This window comes from Geotrypetes seraphini, chromosome 3 (genome assembly GCF_902459505.1).
Source record: "Geotrypetes seraphini chromosome 3, aGeoSer1.1, whole genome shotgun sequence".
Classification (NCBI taxonomy): domain Eukaryota; kingdom Metazoa; phylum Chordata; class Amphibia; order Gymnophiona; family Dermophiidae; genus Geotrypetes; species Geotrypetes seraphini.
In genome coordinates this window covers 400,201,563-400,221,853 of record NC_047086.1, presented here as the reverse complement: position 1 = coordinate 400,221,853, position 20,291 = coordinate 400,201,563, and the positions used below count along the sequence as shown (strand labels likewise).

The following is a 20,291-nucleotide window of genomic DNA, read 5'->3' as shown; positions in this document are numbered from 1 at the left end:
TAAAATCCAGAAGAATTTGTTTCTGAAGGCCTCATCCACAACACCTCAACCAGACATAGGAAAACTCACACCCCATTCTCATACCCCCCAATTAAGGAGTTCAAATGGAAATAACTATATGATGGCCTCCTAGCCACTCAAGCAGCCAAACTAGAAAACCAAATTGCCAATCTACTGACGGCATCCCTAGACTACAAAACTTTTAGAAAAGAAATAAAGACCATACTCTTCAAGAAATCCCTGAAAAAGAAATAACACCGCAAGTTTCAAACACCGTCTCTCACTAAAGCCAACTACCCTAAACAAATAGCCATACTCATTTCTTACTCTATTTGAAAATGACCAAATATCTTTTTGTAATACTTCCTTGATAATTCTTTTGTAATCCGCCTTGAACTGCAAGGTAATGGCGGAATAGAAATCCCTAATGTAATGTAATTTAAGAAAACAGTGGCATCCCTCAGGACTTCCAACCTTTAAGAAACAGCACATGTGTAAGCCTTGTTATTTTGCAGCCTACGGAGCTAAGTACTGGATTTCACAAAACTAGATGTCCAAGGGAAGCCACTGAAGTAGCAGAGAACTCTCATGTCTGCATTTCTGAAGTGATTTTGGACCACAGAGGCACAATTGCCCGCTCAAGTACTCCTCTGAAGTCTGGGTCCAAACGAACAGTTAGCTGACACTCACATGTGACATCATCAGAGACGCTGGCAGAGCATGGGAAGGCCGCGAAGCAGCGTCTTTAGTGTGATGCGGCCGCTGCTGGAGCAAGTAGGTTTGATGGTTGTCTCGAGGTGGGAGGGTCAGTGGGGTCGGCTGCATGGTAGTGATAGTGGCGGGGGGAGAGGGTTCTACTGCACAGGGGGATGGCTGACAGGCAGGTTGGCTTCAGAGGGTGTGGGAGGGACAAAGTATGGAAGGCAGTGAGGGGGGGGAGCAGGGAAGAGAAGCTGCTAGACTGGTGGAGCAGGGAAGAGGGACCAGGGGAGCAGGGAAGAGGAACAGGGGGAGCAGGGAAGAGGTGATGCTGGACCAGAGGAGCAGGGAAGAGGTGATGTTGGACCGGGAAAGAGGGACAGGGGGAGTAGAGAACAGGTGCTGCTGGACAGGGGGAGCAGGGAAGAAGGGCAGGGGAAGCAGGGAAGAGGGGCAGGGGGAGCAGGGAAGAGGTGCTGCTGGATCAGGGGAGCAGGGAAGAAGTGCTGCTGGATAGGGGGAGCAGGGAAAGGGGACCGGGGATTAGGGAAGAGGTGCTGCTGGCGGGGGTGGGGGGTGGGAAGAGAGTTCTATTGCACAGGGGGATGGCAGGCAGGCAAGCTGGCTTCGGAGAGTGGGGGTGGGACAAAGTCTGGAAGGCAGTGAGGGGAAGCAGAGAAGAGGTGCTGCTGGACAGGGGGAGCAGGGAAGAGAGGCAGGGGGAGTACGGAAGAGATGCTGCTGGACAGAGGGAACAGGGAAGAGGTGCTGCTGGACCGGGGGAGCAGGGAAGAGGGACAGGGGGAGCACAGAAGAGGTGCTGCTGCACAGGGAAGTGGGTTGGGGGAGGGAAATGCTGCTGCTGCTGTACAGGAAAATGGAGGGGGAGGGTATGCTTTGGCAGCTACTGCACAGGGAAATGGAGTGGGGAGGGAAATGCTGCTGGTGAGAAAAGGGGGCTGGTGCTGAAATGGAAAAGATGGGAGAAGGGGGCTGGGGGGTAAAAATGGGTTTGGAGCTGGAGCTGGGGCTGGGGCTGAAAATAGGGGACATGTGAGGGAAGTAGGCTTTACTAGCACCCGTTAATGTAACGGAGTTAAACACTAGTATGCAATAAAAGTAAACCGCTTTGATTGTATACCAGTGGTCCCCAAGCAAGTTTTCAGGCTAGCCCTAATGAATATGCATGATAGATATTTGCATATAATGGAGGTGACAGGCATGCAAATCTGCTCCATGTATATTCATTAGGGCTATCCTGAAAACCTGACTGGCCTAGTGGTCCTCCAGGACAGAGTTGGGGACCACTGGTAAACCACATAAAGGCAGTATATCAGATCCTATCCCAATATACCTTAGCCTCGGTATTTTTTAGGTCATTATGCCAGATTTTATGGGTTAAGTGGCAGCCACAAATGTCACCATCTAATCATTAATTGTTATTATAAAGTATTTAAGATAAATTAATTTGAAATAATCATTGTTCATTAACCTGAGTTACACAGTTCTGACTTTAAGAATCAGTAAGTGACATTTCATGAGGCCGTTGGACTTGAACGCTGAAGACAACCCGTCTGGACACCGGAACTTGTGACCACTCATTCACCGGAAAACATCATCTGTTCATTGTACGGAGAGGAGAAACATTAATTTCATAGTTTTCTCAACAAAGTCACTGTATTTGTAGTGCACATGACAAATATGTCATCTTATCTACAACTGGAAGACTCGCTCTCACTACAATGAGCAATTGCCTGATTATAAAAGAGCGGGGAATGAGTTTCCCTGCAGTGGAATAAGAAACGCCAAATTGTATGAAGAGATCTTTAAAGTGGCAATGAAATAGAGAACAGTAAATAAAGCCAGTCATGTGACTTCTCTTTACTGCAGGGGAAAATGGTCTCTTGCTGTATTTAGAGAGCCTTAAAATTTTCGTAATGTCCTAAGGGTTTACTGGCTCACACAGCTGACAGATGGGTCTGAGAAAACCCGTCGGATTTTGAAAAGAAAGCTAACCTTTAAAGCAAGAAGGGATTCAGCACATCACCTTACAACAATAACTGAGCACAGCCCAAGAAAGAAATACTCTGAAATATATTTCATATCCTCTGTCCTGTGGTATGACTTACAGAGAGTGTGGCGCAGTGGTTAAAGCTACAACCTCAGCACCATGGCTGAGGAGGAGAAGGAGGCGCCTCCTTCTTCTCCTCAGCCAGCTACTAGTTCTAAGCTGTGCCTCTATACTCTCTTTGGTACCTAGGGGATGGGAGGGATGGGGGGTTTCTGGTGTGTATGAGGGGCTGTATGTTCTGTTGTATGGCGTGGTTGAGGTGGCGTGTGAGGTGGCGAGTGATGTGGATGGTCCTTTTTCGGAACACTTATTTCAAAATGGTGGAAGGCCACTGTACTTGATATACTGCTTTATTGCACCTTCTTGTCCTATTGAGCCCCCCCCTAGCCGAGCTTTGTTCCTTTTTGTTTTCCTGTACCTTCGACACCTGGGCTTGCCGTTCTTGTTGACTAGCACTTGTATTTGATCATTTTTGCATTTCTGCTGTTGAGTTTGTACTCTGTATGGTATTGTGACATCATAATGCCTCATTCCACCAATGCCTAAGAGCCAACCTCATCAGTGATGTCACAATGGCTTCATTGTCCTATACTTGGCTCACTTTTACTACATTATGATTTCTAGTGTGGTGTAGTGGTTAAAGCTACAGCCTCAGCATCCTGAGATTGTGGGTTCAAACCCATGCTGCTCCTTGTGACTCTGGGCAAGTCACTTAATCCCCCCATTGCCCCAGGTACATTAGATAGATTGTGAGCCCACCAGGCAGACAGGGAAAAGTGCTCGAGTACCTGAATAAATTCATGTAAACCATTCTGAACTCTCTTGGGAGAACGGTATAGAAAATTCAAAAAATAAATAAATACAGATGAAAATTAATTTTGACTATTTCCTTCTCTGTATTACAGAGAGACAAAGTTGGTATGGGACTAGGAAAGGTGTATATTATGTGTTGCTTCCTATGGCATAGCGAAGGTGAGAGGTTTCCAGTGTGGTAGGGCGCTCCCCTCAAGCACGCCCCATTCCCTTTCCCCGTACCTCTAACTTCCACAGCATGATCAGCATCTCCATGGGTCTCCTTCTGACATCACATCCTAGGCGCGGGACACAGAAGTCAGAGGGATAGCGGTCGCTGGTGCGAGTAGTAGGTTGGAGTTTCTGCTTGCCCTGGCGAAGGACTAGAGGTACGCTGGAGGGAAGGTGAAGGCAAGCACGTGCGACATGGAGAAGAGCGGGAGAATGGAAAGGAGGAGGGGTTACCGGTGCCTCCACCAAGACAGTGCCCAGGGCGGACCACCCCGCCCCCCCCCCTCCGCTCCTCACTACGCCACTGGACAAAGAGAGAGCTCGTAGTGGTTCTCAACCTTTTTTTCAGTCAGAATACATCCAAGACGCATACCATAGCATCTAAATATTTCCTTTCCAACAGCCCGCAAAATAAACACGAACCGCTTTTAAGAAGCGATCCCCATTCCTGGTGTTTTATCCACCCCCCTCTTCCCTTTAATTAATTTGTTTTTTAATGATGTAATTATTAACTTTCCCCTCAAGCTCATGTTTGTATCTTTAATTTGTCTATTTAATGTTCACATTTCTCCCCCCCCTACAAAAATTTATTTTAACCTTTCATTTTTGGCCAGGTGCATGTCGATGGTCGGTATATTAAAATTCATTCAACTTGAAACTTTTGGCCTCAGACTTTTGGCCCGATATAGTAAGGCAGTTCTTATGAATTAAATGTAAACATGCTCGGTATACACAAAAACCCGTATCTCCTCCCCAACAATAGGTGCAGATCAGAACTAGCACATTTTCTCCATGGAAGTTACCATTCAAAAAAGCCCCAAACCTCTGATCCTCATATCATCTCAGTAACAGTCAGTAGAAAACCGGCGATGACCAAAGAAAGAGATTTTGCTGAGCTAAAAAAGAGAACTACAAAAATATAACCTACTAAAATCTAAGTTCACTTTTCCCAAGTTTGAATACCATTTGAAAGGAAACTGCAATGAGAGGGCATAGGATGAAGTTAAGAAGTGAGAGGTTCCGGAGTAATCTGAGGAAATACTTTTTTACAGAAAGGGTGGGAGATGCGTGGAATAGTCTACCGGAAGAGGTGGAGACAGAGACTGTGTCTGAATTCAAAAGGGCCTGGGATAGGCATGTGGGATCTCTTAGAGAGAGCAATGGGCAGACTAGATGGACCATTTGGCCTTTATATTCCATCATGTTTCTGTTTCTAGGAAATGGTCAAGGTGTCCACATGTGTGTAATCCAAGGTTTATTGACAAAAGACAAATGTTAATTGCATATCTATGTCCCTAAACAGACTTTTTTGGTGTGTGTCACCTATGTCAGGAGTCTGCTAAATCCAAAATGTTATATATGTGCAAAAACCAAATCCAGAACACTTCTAAACTGTTTAACCAGTTCAGAAAACACTGAGGACGGCAGGCATATATTCTCACATGTAGATAGGAGGTGACATCACCTAAGGAAGCCAGTGTGGATGCTGCCAAGTGCTGATAATCAAAATGAGTTTTTAGATGTATCCAGAGATTTTTTAGGCCTCTTAATCCCACTGTGCGCCCAGAGCAGAAAGAGGCGTTTTTGAACGAGTAATGAGGCAGGATGTGGGCGGACCTAGACTTAGTCGTACTGCAGGTATAATTGAAAGTTTTACGAGGCTGCCTGGACAGAACTTATACATTGTGACTTAGTCGATCTAAAAAACGGTCTAAGTGCCCAGAAGGTATCCAAAGTGACCAGATAACTAAACTAAACTTTAGGTTTGTATACCGCGCCATCTCTGCTAGCATAGAGCTCGGCACGGTTTACAGAGTTAGGATAGAGAGGAACTCCAATGAAGGGTTAAAGGAAAGGAACTAAGGGGGTAGAGAGGGGCCAGGGTACTAGGGAGGTATTAGATTTTTGAGAACAGCCAAGTTTTCAGGTGTTTGCGGAAAAGTTGGAGGGAGCTGGAATTTCTGAGCGGGGATGTGAGGTTATTCCAGAGTTCTGTGGCTCTAAAGGGGAGGGATGTTCCTAGTTTTCCTGCGCGGGATATACCTTTTGTAGAAGGGAAAGATACTTTCAATATTTGGGAGGATCTGGTGGAATTAGGGTTTGAGGAATTCCAAAAGAGTGGAATAACAGGAGGGAGGATGCCGTGAAGGATCTTGAAGGCTAAGCAGGCACATTTGAAGAGGATTCTGGAGGGTACTGGAAGCCAGTGAAGTTTGGATAGGAGTGGAGAGACATGGTCGAATTTGCCTTTTGAAAAAATAACCACTGCAGATACAAAGTACAGACCCCCACACACTCTCCAGTGATCACTCCCCCCTCCTCCCCCGGCCATAAAAATAGGAATAAGAATGTATATACCTACCTCCAGAACATCAGCACCTGGCATGGGAAAGCCTAGTAGAGCTGCACAGAGGTGGCTGAAATAGTCTGAGGGGTGGGCTGGTGAACCGCAGAGAGGAGGACTCAAGCCCATAAGCCACTCTAACCACTACATCAGGGGTGCCCAACGCGTCGATCGCGATCGACCGGTAGCTCAGGAAGGCAACGTGAGTCGATCGCAGAGCCCATCCCGGGCTCTGTGATAGACTCGTGTTGCCGTCCCGATCTACCGGGCCTATCAGCCTTCTCTCCCCAACGTCAAAGACGCCGGGCATTAGGCTGTTTTTGTCATTTCGGGGGGGGGGGGGCGTGGTGGCAGCAGCAACAACAGCCTGAAAAAGAAATCATCCTGGTCTGGGTTGGTGTCATACTCTGGAACTTCTACCTCTTCCAGCAGCTCTCTCCCTTCTACTTGCTTCCGGCCACACCCTCTGCTCCGCGGCTCTCTTCGGCAACTCAGCAGCAGCGATCAACACAAGCTTCTGACGTCGGGGCCTACCCTCTGCGAGTCCCGCTTGTTTCAACTTCCTTTTTCCACAAAGGCGGGACTCGTAGAGGGAAGGCCTCGATGTCGACAGCTTGCCTTGATCACCGCTGCTGACGAGTTGCTTAAGAGAGCCGCAGAGCAGGGGGGTTTTGCCAGGTGCAGGTAGAAGGGAGAGGGCCAGATGCAGGACTCGTGGGTGAGGGAGCAGAAGAGAGAGAGAGAAAGAGAGAGGGGAGGGAAACAAAAGGAAATATTTCATACTGGGCTGGGCCGGAGTGGAGGGAGGGTGGAAAGATTCTGGCTACAGGGTGCATTAACAAAGGAAAAGGGGGGAAAGCTGAAAATGGAGATAGTGATACAAAGAAGAGAAAGAGTAAGCAGGACCTACTGAATAAGAATAGAGATACAGAGGGGACATGAAGAGGAGGTGAAATAGAGACATAGAAGTAATGCTGAAAGAGTGTGTGTGGGGGGGGGAGATAAAGACATTGAAAGGGCAAATGGTGAACATGGGGTAAAGACAAGGACAAAGACAAATGAAGATTCTGAAAAAGTGGTGAGATAGGGATATAGGTGAGATGGACACAAAGAAGGGTGATGCTGGAAAATAGGTGGAATGGTAATTCTGACAGACACAGAAGGGAAATGCTGGATCAAGGAGAGATGGGGCTCAGGCTGGATGGAATGAGGAGAAATGCCTTGTTGGCCCGGAACTTCCTCTCCTACATCAGAATTGACGTCAGGGAGCGGAATGCTGGTCAGCGCGACGCTTCTGCAGGGAAAGCTTGGGACGGCGGTGGCTTGGGGGCTGTTCCCCGATGGCGGTGGCAGCAAACCGAGTGGCTTGGGGAGGGCACGGAGAAAGAAATAAAGGGGGCAGACAGGGAGACAGAAAGAAGGGGGAACAGGGAGACAGAAAGAAAAAGTTGGGAGAGAGAATGAGGTCTGGTGGAGAGGAAACATACAGGAGGCTGAAAGAAAGGAAGAAAGATTGGATGCACAGTCAGAAGAAGAAAGTGCAACCAGAGACTCATGAAATCACCAAACAGCAAAGGTAGGAAAAATGATTTTATTTTCAATTTAGTGATCAAAATGTGTCAGTTTTGAGAATTTATATCTGCTGTCTATATTTTGCACTATGGCTCCCTTTTACTAAATCGCAATAGCGTTTTTTAGCGCAGGGAGCCTATGAGCATTGAGAGCAGCACGAGGCATTCAGCGTAACTCCCTGTGCTAAAACCTACTATTGTGGTTTAGTAAAAAGGGAGGGCGTGTATTTGTCTATTTTTGTATTTTGTTACTGAGGTGACATTGCATAGAGTCATCTGCTGTGACCTCTTTGAAAAAACCCAGAATATGAATAATTAACATTTTCTCTGCCTTTCAGTGTGCTTTGTGTTTTTTTTAAATTTTATTGTTGGTAGATCATTTTGACTTAGTCATTATAAAAGTAGCTCGCAAGCCCATAAAGTGTGGGCACCCCTGCACTACATTCATGGTGGAAAATGTGAGCCCACCAAAAATCCCCCAAACCCTACTGTACTGCCATATAAGTAGCACCTGAAGCCATAAGGGTAATTGGGATTGAAGAAAGGTGGGTATAGTAGGTTTTGGGGATGTTCTGGGGTGCTCACTATGAACTGCAAAGAGTTATGTTGAGATGTTTATGTGGTACCCTTTTTGTGAAGTTCACAGCAATGCCCTGTAAGGTGCCCCACTACTCTGTCTGGGTGGCCAGCCCATCACTTTGCTGGCCCCTCCCACATCCAAAAGGTTTGGTTCTAGGCGTTTGGAACTTGGGCGATTTTTTGAACGAGAATGTAGTATAAATATAGACGTACTAGCAGTCTGCACGATCAAACAGCTGGAAGTAGAAGTAGACTGATGAGGATAGTTGTATTGTGCAAAATATAAGGGGGCCCCCATAAATAATATGGCCCCTATAAACAATATATATTAGATACACTTTTAGTTAAGGCTTTCAGTGTTCTCCCCAGAAATTTTTTCCAGCCGGGTGGCATGAAAAAGTAGCCGGGTGGGGCAGGATGGGGAAATTTGGTGGTGGGGAAAATTAACCCCCTCTTTTACTAAGGTGCGCTAGCATTTTTAGCGTGCGCAAACCCCTGCACTACATGGGAAAACTAGCACCAACTCAATGCTGGCATTAGCATCTAGCGCGCATGGCAATTCCTCCGCGCGCTAAGCGCACACTAAAACCACTATTGTAACTTAGTAAAAGGAGCCCTAAATGTATACTATTTTTATTAGTTTATTATTATTATTATTTTCCAATGCTCAATATGACTTCCTTTTTTAAGGTTTGACACTTGTGCCAGAATATTTTTACTAAATTTAAGAAGTATTTGCCCTCTTTCAAATGGTATAGAGGTTTAAAAAAGGGAAAGGCATTAATGAAGACATTAGGTTCAATCTAGCCATTTATTTCTGCATGAATTTAAACAACTAAAAAAAAAGATAAATATAGCTCATTCAATCATACAAGAAATGGCTCTACAGCAGGGGTGCCCACACTTTTTGGGCTTGCGAGCTACTTTTAAAATGACCAAGTCAAAATGATCTACCAACAATAAAAGCGCTGGGGAGAACACTGGCTTTGAAAGACACTAATATTGTAGTTGAATAATAGAAATCCTTCACACATCTAATCTAATCTAATCTAAACTAAACCTTAAGTTTATATACTGCATCATCTCCATGAGAATGGAGCTCGACACGGTTTACACGAACTTAAAATAGTGGGTAGCGAAGAAGAAAAAGGATTACATGAACTTATGTGTAGAAGGGGGGAGAGAAAGGGGGGAAGGATAGAGCTACAATTTTTCAGTTGTTTGCGGAATAACTGAAGGGAGCTCAGGTTCCGCAGCGGGGTGGTGAAGTCGTTCCAAAGACCTGTGATTTTGAAGAGAAGGGATTTTCCCAGTTTGCCTGAATAGTGGATGCAGCGTGGAGAGGGGAAGGCTAGTTTAAGCCTTTGGGCAGTTCTGGAGGAGCCGGGACTGGATGAGTTGAAAGACTGTGGGATAAGAGGAGGCTGGATTCCGTGAATGATCTTGAAAGCCAGGCAGGAACATTTGAAATGGATTCTGGAGATTATTGGGAGCCAATGAAGTTTGGCAAGGAGTGGGGAGGCATGGTCAGACTTGCGTTTTGAGAAGATCAGTTTGGCTGCAGTATTCTGGATTAGCTGGAGTCTTAGAATACTTTTTTGATAGATTTAAGTAGATAGCGTTGCAGTAATCTAGTTTGGAGAGGATGATGGATTGGACAAGGATGGCAAAGTGTTGTTGGCTGAAGTAGGATCTAGCTTTCCTCAGCATGTGAAGGCTGAAAAAGCATGATTTTGCCAAGGAGTTGAGGTGGTCATTGAGGGAGAGAGAGGAATCGATAGTGATACTAAGGACCTTGCATGAGAACTCGAGCTGTATACATCAATGAAGCTGCATCTCACTGTCTAATAGAACTTCTGAACTTTGTCTGCTTAAGGCCCTACCCTAGCTGCTCTTGCTTTGTTTTAGGGCTGGAAGGTTGTGTTGGTTATGTTTATTCTTGATATACTGTCTTTTGGTGGTAGTGATTTACATATTTCATAGAGGTTTTTTCTCTGTCTTTAATAGATTCACAAGTCAAGCAACTGAGGGCTAACTGACTTGCCTGGGGCCATAAGGAGCTGAAGTAGGAATTAACCCTAGCTTCTCAGCCCACTCCACTAAGCCAGGGGAGGTTTTGTCAGGGTTGCAGCAGCCAGGATTTGTTCTGTAGATACTCTCTCTGTGCAATGCCACGGCACTTTACCTCAAGACTGCACAGGCCATTCGGAAAATCTGGACCCCTTAGACCCGCCCCCAGGCACGTCCAGTTCCACCCATACCCACCCCATAACGACCTAGCCATGCCCCCTGCTGCCTGTTCTGGTAGAGCATGATGTCATCGCGCTGCTCTCCTGCCCAACGGCGATTTTGAGGGAGGCTTTTCAAAACCCGGACAAAGTGCCGGGTTTTGAAAAGCTGTCTAGACCCACGAACATGTCCTCACAAGGGGAAATCCGGATATCTGGTAATCCAATTCCACTTCTGAAATGGAGGATCACCCTAATAGTTTGTGCAGTGGCCTGAGAATCAGGAAACGGTTCAATTCTCTGTATAACTCTGGGCAAGTCACTTAACCCTCCACTGCCCCAGATACAAAATAAGTGTTTTGAGTGTAACCACAGAAAGGCAGACTATCAAATCCCATCTCTTTTCCCTCGTGGTTGATCATTTGGATACTTACTTTCCCATTTAAAAAGGGGAGGGAAGAAGGGGAAAAAGCCAAAAGGGAATGAAGGTGATATTAATTCCTCACCGAGACAAACAAACTCTATAATCAAATACAAAGGAAGATAGTGGAGATGAAAGAGCAGCAACAAAATGATAATAAAATCAAAATTCAAATAAATCAAGTGTGGTGCTATTTATGATTTAAAGATCTGTCATCAGCATCAGTGTCAAATCTTGAGACAGCCAGATTCATTTACAATCTAATCTACATATTTCTTCCAAAATGTATGCATGAATGCTGGTTGGATAAGTTGAATGAATGACTTCAAATTCAAGACTAGAAGGAGACAGCTGGCGTCATCCGAGTCCATCTTTAATGAAGACAAAATAAATTTCCCCTTCATTACCATAATGGACTAAACAGGAGTGATGCAATAAATTCTGTCTGAAGAAAACCGACTTCAAGGAATGGCAGACAACATCAACCACCCGTAGAATAAATACAACACCAAAGGGTCCTTTTATCAAGGCGTGGTAGGAGTTTAACGTGCGGAATACCGCGCGTTAAACTGCCTACCGCGCTAGTCGCTAACGCCTTCATTGATGAGACGTTAGTTTTTGGGCTTGCCGCGGGGGTTAGCACGTGATGAAATGTCCGACGCGCTAACCCCTGTAGCACACCTTGATAAAAGGAGCCCTAAATTACGGTGAATTTGTAATAATTGCTTTTCAAAGACTAGACTGAAACATTCATAGTTCACTACACATCATCAAAGAATCACTATGCAGGGCCGGATTCTATGTATGGTGACGACTCGTGCAGCGCTAAGCGTGATTCTCTAAAAGTTAGGCACACCTTAGAGAATAAGACTTAGGCATTGCTTGGCATCCTAACTTCAGGCGCTACCTACTTAGGCAGGGTTTTCTGGGCCTAAATCCAAAACAGGCACCTACATGGAAAAGACGCCCTAACCATGCCTACTTCCTGATAGGCACTTTAGACTAAGCGCCCACCTCAAAGTGGTAGGTGCCCAACTTCCAATTTACGTCAATTATCAGCACCAATTAAGTCAGGTATCTAACTTTAGGCGGGCTATCCAGAATTTACCCGGTAGGCCCAGTATGCAAAAAGAAATGAAGAGAAGTAAAATAAACAAAAAAATGAAGATAAGATGTTACAGTTTTTTACTGGACTGACTTAGTACATTTTTGACTCGCTTTTGAAGAACTATCTTCTTCACAGGTCAGAAATGAGCAAAAAATGACTAATATCTGGAAATATAAGTGACCCATCAAAACATTTTAATGAGCGATGGAGGGGGGACTAAGCAGAATCATTTTATGGCTTAGAATGTGATCGAAACCCCAGGTCTTTGTTCATCATTTTAACTTCAAAGGTTTTACATTTCCTTCTATTTATTTATTTAAAAAATTTCTAAACGGTTTATCAGGGGTGTCCAACCTTTTGGCTTCCCTGGTCTGCATTGGCCGAAAAAAATGTTTCTGGAGCCGCACAAATGTGCAAACACTGCAGCAAGACAGAGGAGGGAGCTAGCAAGACGGTAAACACCCGGGGGCAGCAGAGGAAAACACTACATCGCCCTCGACCGGGCCGCACAAAATACTTTACTGGGCCGCATGCGGCCCTTGGGCCACAGGTTGGACACCTCTGGTTTACATGATATCACATACATAAGTTTATAAACCAAAATAAAAACACATAAACATAAGTAAACAAATTCTCAAAGTATCAGCAGCAGGAAAATCGATAACAGAAAAGGCCCTTATGAGCAATTACAGACAGAATTTCAAAATATGAGGCATCAGGAGGAATCAATGTCTAGAAAAGGGCATTTACAAATAATTGTGGGTTGTTGTTTTATTTTAATAAATCTTTATTGAGTTTCTAAAGCTAACAAAAATGCAATACAACTTCCTAAATGTGCCTTTTCCAGCACATTTCCGTATTTGCCCCAAAAGTGAATTCCACAGTTTCACCCCTGCGCAACAAAAGGTCATTGCGCTGGTTTCAACGTATGCTTTCCCACCCTGGTTTGCTTTGTGGTGCCCCTACCTATTCCTTTCCCAATGACACTGTCACACTTTTATGCTTCATCAATAGATTCTGCTTTTTGTCATCTTTGGTGCATTTCTGCCCCAAAGAACATATCGAGTCAAAATTGTACCAAGTTAGTCCCACAAAAAAGATGATATCTTTTTTTTTTGTTTGCTTTATTTCTATTAATTACCTTTAAAAGTGGACTAACAAGCCTACTACACCATTTTATTAAAATAACAAAAGGGAAAAAAATACTGAAATTCCTTACCTATCAAACCTTTCTCCAGTGTAAACGGTTTGTTTGTAAACATGCATTCAAAAGCCACAAGATGGAAAACTTTGTTCACGGTATTGTGAGTCCCAACTATTCGGATATATCTATGAGGAAAAGAAAAAAAACCAAAACATGTCAGAATCAAAAAGTAGGGAAGAACCACAGAAAAACCAGAAAGGGATTTTTGTGATTTATTATATGCAAAATATTCACTGAAGACACAAATGAGAGAATTCAACCTCCTACTATGAGCTGTACATCAGAAAGACATTGCTTATATAAGGCAATCGGTCTCAGAACACAGCTTGTATTGGACAAAATATTAACTACCGTGTTTTCCCCAAAATAAGATCTACCCCGAAAATAAGCCCTTGCATGATTTTCGTGGAAGGCCTTAATATAAGCCCTACCCCAGCAGCAGCACGTCCCCCCCCCTCTTCCGCCACGCAGCTGAGCCCCCCTGACCCTTCAATCTCTCCCTCCCATCTGAACCCTGCCGACCGCGAGACCGACATACCCTTCTTCCAAATGGCAGCATCAGCAGCAATTTAAATAGGCTGCTTCGTAGCCTTCTCCCGCCGGGGCATTCCTCTGCCGCATTACTGATGATATCAACAGCAACATGCACATGGAACGCCCTGGTGGGAGAAGGACACGAAGCAGCCTGTTTAGATTGCTGCCGACGCTACTGTTTGGAAGAAGGTATGTCGGTCTTGCGGTTGGTGGGGTTCAGATGGGAGGGAGAGATGGAAGGGTCAGCAGGGGTTCGGCTGCGTGGCGGGGGGATGGGAGGGAGGGATAGAAAGATGCTGCATGGGGGGAGATGGGTGGAAGAGAGGGACAGAAGCTGTGCAAGGTTTCTGTTGCACAAGGGGTGAGAGGGATAGAAAGATGCAGTGCAAAGGTTCTGCTGCACGGAGGGAGGGAGGGAAGGATAGAAAGATGCTGAAGGTACAAGGGGATGTGTGAGAGGGGAGGACAGATGTTGCACATGTGGGAGAGAGAAAGGAAAGAGAAAGAATTGGGGTGGAGGAGAGGAAAGGAGAGATGATCATTGTACATGAAAAAAAAAAAAAATAAGACCTACCCTGAAAATACTTAGTGCAATTTTTGGACCCAAAATTTATATAAGACAGTGTCTTACTTTGGGGGAAACACGGTACTACTACTAAAATACAGTTTATCACCGGTATAAATAAAAATAAGGATTTAAAGTCCTAAAACAAACCTGTCCTGGGGGCTCCACAGCCAGTTGGGTCTTCAAGAATGAAACAAGAAGTCAATTTGTCTATATTAGTTACATGAGGATTACCAAAGGGTTTCTGTCTAAATCAATGTTATGGTTTCTAACTGGCTCTTGCATTGCTTTGCCAGTACAGTGATGGATCTAAGGACACCTGCCTAATGTCAGAGCTAAACCACTCTGTGCTTATATTCACTTGAGGTGAATAAACTACTTCCAAAGCCAATGAAAGACTTTATATACTGGAGACCAAGTCAATAAATCAATGTGCCATGTGCCTGCATGAAGTTCCTTTTTATTTTAAAGTTACTTCTACTTCCAATGCTAATAAATTAGAGTTTGAATTCCGATAATAAACTTCATCTATTTTCTTCTTTAACTTTCAATTCTTTATCGACGGCAGAATCAATGTGGGTAAAAAGTAAATGATGCCCTAATATATACTGCAGAAAAAATGGCCTTACTTTATTTCTCCTTTATATGACTGTGTTTAGCTATGTAGCAAAGTGATCTATATTTTGTCTTTACACAACTGGTGTTCCGTTCTAATCCCTTTTTATGACTTTCAGCTTTCACTTTCCTCAGTATATACAACATATCTTCCGTACTGCTGGCGATGAGTACTATTTCATCTGCATAATGCAGGTTGTTTATGTTTTGGCTACCAACTTTGAAACCAACTCTTTCTTCTTCCAAATCTGCTTTTCTAAAAATGGCTTCACCGTAAAGGTTAAACAGGTAAGGTGACAAGAAGTATCCTTGTCTGACACCACACTTTATTGGAAACCAATCAACGTTGCCATATTCAGTTCTCACTGCAGCTTCTTGATTTTCATAGAGGTTCTTTATAAGCCAAATTTACTTACAGTGGTACCTCGGTTTACAACGAGCAAAATCAGCGCCTCGGAAACCGAGCGTGACTCGATTTACGAGCACCCTCCCCTTCCCCCCCCGCGATCCAGCCCCCCTCCCCTGCCGCGATCCGGCATCCCCCAGGCAGTGGCGTACTTAGCATATGTGACACCTGGGACCCATCATTTCTTGGCACCCCCCCCCCCATCTGCACGAAAAACATGATTTTTAATAACAAGCCACATGTCACACATGAGTACCTAGGAAAAGGCAGCATCTTACATATGCAGTGAGCAGTACAACATCAATACACCCATTGTAAAACTAAACAAGCCAGACTAAGTACAGATAAATCCTAACAGAAAACCATGTCTTTTTGAACACACAGAACACAGAAAACACCTTCGCCTAGTATGGAATATGTCATCACAAACTAACCCCACCCTCTTTTACAAAATGTGGATTTTAGCCACGGTGGTAACAGCTCTGACACTCATCAAATTCTGAGCGTCAGAGCTGCTACCACCACGGCTGGCGCTAAAAAACGCTCCAGAGTTTTGTAAAAGGGGGGATAAAATAGAAATACATAGACAAAGGTTAAATTGAACCAGCAAGAAGCTGGACTCTGCATACAATGCTCCACAGAAACAGACACATGTCTCCTAAAGCAACAAATAAATAGAAAATTTTTGTTCTGTTTTGAATTCTTTATTCATTTTTGCATATTACAACAAGTGTAGTAGATAAAATCATATGAACTTATAAATACACACTTGATTAACTCTCCTATAACACTTTAAGTACATTTCATTACAAATGCATATTCTATAATATTTTGAATATTATGTAATACACCTAATATTTAAACTATTCTTATTAAATAGAAAATCTTCCCCTCCCCTCCCATCACAGTATTACATACAAGTACCATTACAATGAAACTATTGATATATTCATATATTATGAGATAATAAAAAATAAAAACCACCCATTTCCCCTCTAATCAAATATCTTACCTTGGGAAAAATTTATCATTCTTTACAAAAATCTGTTAATGATCCCCAGATCTTCTGAAATTTTCCAAAATAACCTTTTGACTGAGCACCTGTTGCCGATCTGAAGTTCTGCTGATGCTGGGAGAAGGAGGCCAAACTTGAGTGCTGTTGCGGGGGAGGGGGGGTGCCGATGCCGCTGAGTGCCGTCGCAGCCCAGGAATTTTCAGGGCTTTTCCGGCTGTGCACCCCCCTAAGGCTGCACTCGGGACGGACCGCCCCTCCCGCCCCCCCCCCTTGGTATGCCACTGCCCCCAGGCACCCACCCACTCACCCGATCACATTCCTTACCCCCATTTGGCACCGGCACCAACGCACAGGACATGCCGGTGCCTGAAAATCTGCCTTCTTCTTTGCGCTGGGCCTTGAGCATCTGCACATGCTCAAGGCCTTCGGGTTCCCGTTCTCTCTGAGATTCTCAGATCTCCCTTTCTATTCCCTCCTCCCACCTTAGCATCTCTTTCCCTCCCTCCCTTCATCCTATGTCCTAAGTTTGTGCCCCCTTCCTCTATCCCTTCTGTGTCCCAAGTTCATGCCCCCTACCTTCCTTCTGTGTCCAAATGTGCTCCATCCCTCCCTTCTGTGTCCCAGGTTCAAGCCCCCTTCCCTCCTTCATTTATCCCATTCATACTACTCCCATGTCTCAATGCGCTCCCTCTGTTGTCCCAAGTTCAAGCCCCCTCTTCTCTTCCTTCTTTGTCCAAACATAATCGTTCGCTCCTTCCTCCCTTCTGTAGCCCAAATATTTTGTGTCTCCCTCCCGTAAGACTGTACCGGAGCCGTCCAGGTAAGCCACCTCCTTCCTGCCTTCCAGCCGCACTTGCTTCTTTGCAAGACTGTGAGCTGCAGTTCCTGCTTGCTGCACGTGGCTGACCCGGAAGCTTTCCTTTTGACATCAGCTCTGATGTTGAAGGGAAGGCTTCCAGCTAGGCTGTGGGGGCATCCTTGGAGCGCTGCACGTGGCTTTGTAGAGAGTTGAGTGTGGCTGAAGCAGGAAGAAGAAGTTGCAGCTTGGATACACAGTAAACACTGGTGAGAGCCCCTCAAGGTGCCTCCATCCCCATGGGATTCCTGTCAGCCCCATGCCTGGCAGGGAGGGGGGCTGTGTGCAGAGCTTGACAGGGCAGGGCACTTGAATATTAAGCCAGCTAACATATTTGAGTCAACCATTTTTCCTCCTTTTTGGGGGGGAAATGGGGGTCTCGACTTATATTCTGATCAACTTATATTTGAGTATATACGGTAATAGATACTAAAAAAGAGACATAATAAGAACAAATCAGAACATTCAAATAACATAGATATGACAGTGCTGCTACACAGCTCATCTTATAGCCGAGGGGTCAAATGTAGATTTTAGATGGGGACAAGATGGGTGATACAGAGTGCTTTGGGATAAACAAATGGGAAGATAAACTCAATGCAAGTTGTTTATACAGTTAGACAAGGTATAAGGAACTGATTTAGTTAGTAAGTGTGGTGAGCTAGTCCTGGTGCAGAATGAGTGTATACTCATTCACTCTGTGTATTAAAGGCTTGGGTGAAGAGCCAGGTTTTCACCTACTTCCTGAAGTAGAGGTAGCCTGGAGTTAGATGTAGCCCCTCTGGGAGTAAACTCTAGAGCTTGGGGGCTACTCCTGAGAAGGCTCACTATTTTAATTTTGCCCAGTATGGAATGATGTTACCCTCCCTATTGAGAATAGGTCACCATATCTAGATAATTGCAATGACCTTTATGTATGATGCAAAGAAAATAATACGAAAAAAATACAAACCATTCAAAATGTAGCAGCAAAACTTATTTTCTCAGCAACTAAATATATATTGAACTGCACTGGCTCTCCTTCAAAGTATGGTATATTTTTAAACTATGTACACAGATCTTTTTAATCTTCCATGATGAAACACCAGATTATATGTTGAATTTAATAGAAATACCAGCCAATGACAAATACAACCTGATCAGCGCCATATGAGAATAAGATTCCCAAATCTTAGAGAAATCAAATACAAAACTATTCACTCTACAGCCTTTCAATACCTGGCAGTAAAATGGTAGAATCCTTCACCAGCAGAGCACTCCCCCCCTACCAAAACTTTTGTAAAGGCCTAAAAAAAACACAACAAACTTTGGAAAATATCTTACTCCCCACCACCCAAAAAACAAGCTATGACCAACAGAAACCAAACAAGACATAAACCACCTCTCCCATCTTGATAAATGATCAAGCCCTCTACAATCCCATCATCCCACAAACCAGGAAAGTGACACTCATACCAGAATCCATAGTGTCAAGATTACACCACCAGATATGGCCAATCTCTCCAAACCATATCCTATCATCATACGCCTACACGAACACAAACCAAGATGAACCCTAATGAAATAATTTAAATCCTGGACATGGTCAGGCTCTTCTAAATTGTAAATTACATTGAACTCCTACTGGGGCATATTAGTGATCCATAAATACTCACATCATGTAATTTTCTGAGGCTTTTCCTACCCTGAAGATAAAATTGTAGAATGAAATAACATAAATTTACTTTTAACAGTCTGGTCTGAAAACATTGTGAGAGGTTGGGTAATACGTGCGTAAAATTGATTTTAAAGTGGGGTGCTTGCTTTTCTGGGTGGAGTTCTGATCACTGTCCTTATTTTTTGATTTGAGTGGACCTTTTCTCACAGCACTCGGACAGGTTACCACGCCCAATAGTACATATTTCCATCTATAGTATTTGGTTCAAAGACCGGGATAATATGCACCTTTGAGTCAGAAGGACTGGAATTGAAAACCAGACAGTCTTTATGTATTCTCTACATGTACAACAATATTAAATAAAGTTGCTAAGTTTCATAAAGTGCTCTTCACTGCCCTGGGTTAAATGCACATTGTGCAGCTTACACATTTGAACTCTGTTGCAGAGTCAGATTGAAAAACACTCAACTACAATGCCCTCATCATAATTTCACCTCCTACATGCATTAGCCTTAAAACCCTCTGTTCACCTCATCCTCTAGAGACCCCTGACAGTTCACAGGTTAATGAACACGCACATTTAGCCTTATAGGTTATGAAAGAGCCTCAAATGGTAAACAATATTTTTAGTCTCAATGGAATTCTGAAAATCAACCATGGGAAAATGACCTGAATATATAAAACTAGTGTTTAAGCCCGGGTGTGTGTGTCTTTCTTTCTCTCTCTCTCCTTGGCCGCTTTCTGTCTGTCTGTCTTTCTTTCTATTTCTCTCTCTCCTCGGCTGTCCAGCAGCACCCCTTCCCTGCTCCCCCTGTCCAGCAGTAGCCCTTCTAACTTCCTTTTACATCCCCCCTGTCCAGTAGCACCCCTTCACTGCTCCCCCTGTCCAGCAGCAGCCTTTCACCCTTTGTTTTACCTCCCCCCTGTCCAGCAGCACCTCTTCCCTGCTCCCCCTGTCCATCAATACCTGTCCAGCAGAAGCCCTTCACCCTTTATTTTACCTCCCCCCTGTCCAGCAGCACCTCTTCCCTGCTCCCTAATACCTGCTCCCAAACCGTGGCCCCTTCTTCCTTCTCCGTTGCGTGGTCCTCTTAGACTGAGTGAGGGCAGGAGGGGGAAGTAGCCGGTGTATTCTCCGCCTCCTTGTGGCTGTGTCGCCATTTCAAACTACGCATGCACAATAGGAACCAGAAAACCGCCACAGGCTCATTCTACTGGCACGGAGCTACGGATCACGGACGGAGTTTGAAGTACGCATGCGCACTTAGGATTTTATTATAGTAGATGTTTTCTATAATTATGAATTATCTACACTAAAGGAAGGTGCATATTAAATGAACGGATTTCAATTAAAGGACAGCAGAATATGTCCAATTGCTCCCTTCCTGAGTATAA

General features: G+C 44.4%; 1 protein-coding gene across 4 annotated transcripts in view; it reads right to left on the bottom strand.

Moving 5' to 3' along the window:
- BTBD9 (BTB domain containing 9) overlaps positions 1 to 20,291 on the bottom strand; it is a 493,330-nt gene that overhangs the window by 207,480 nt on the left and 265,559 nt on the right. For all 4 annotated transcript variants that reach the window (XM_033936335.1, XM_033936334.1, XM_033936336.1 and 1 more), the window contains exon 7: positions 13,264 to 13,373. In XM_033936335.1, the coding sequence (XP_033792226.1) occupies positions 13,264 to 13,373 (110 nt within the window). The remainder of the gene's footprint in view (positions 1 to 13,263; positions 13,374 to 20,291) is intronic.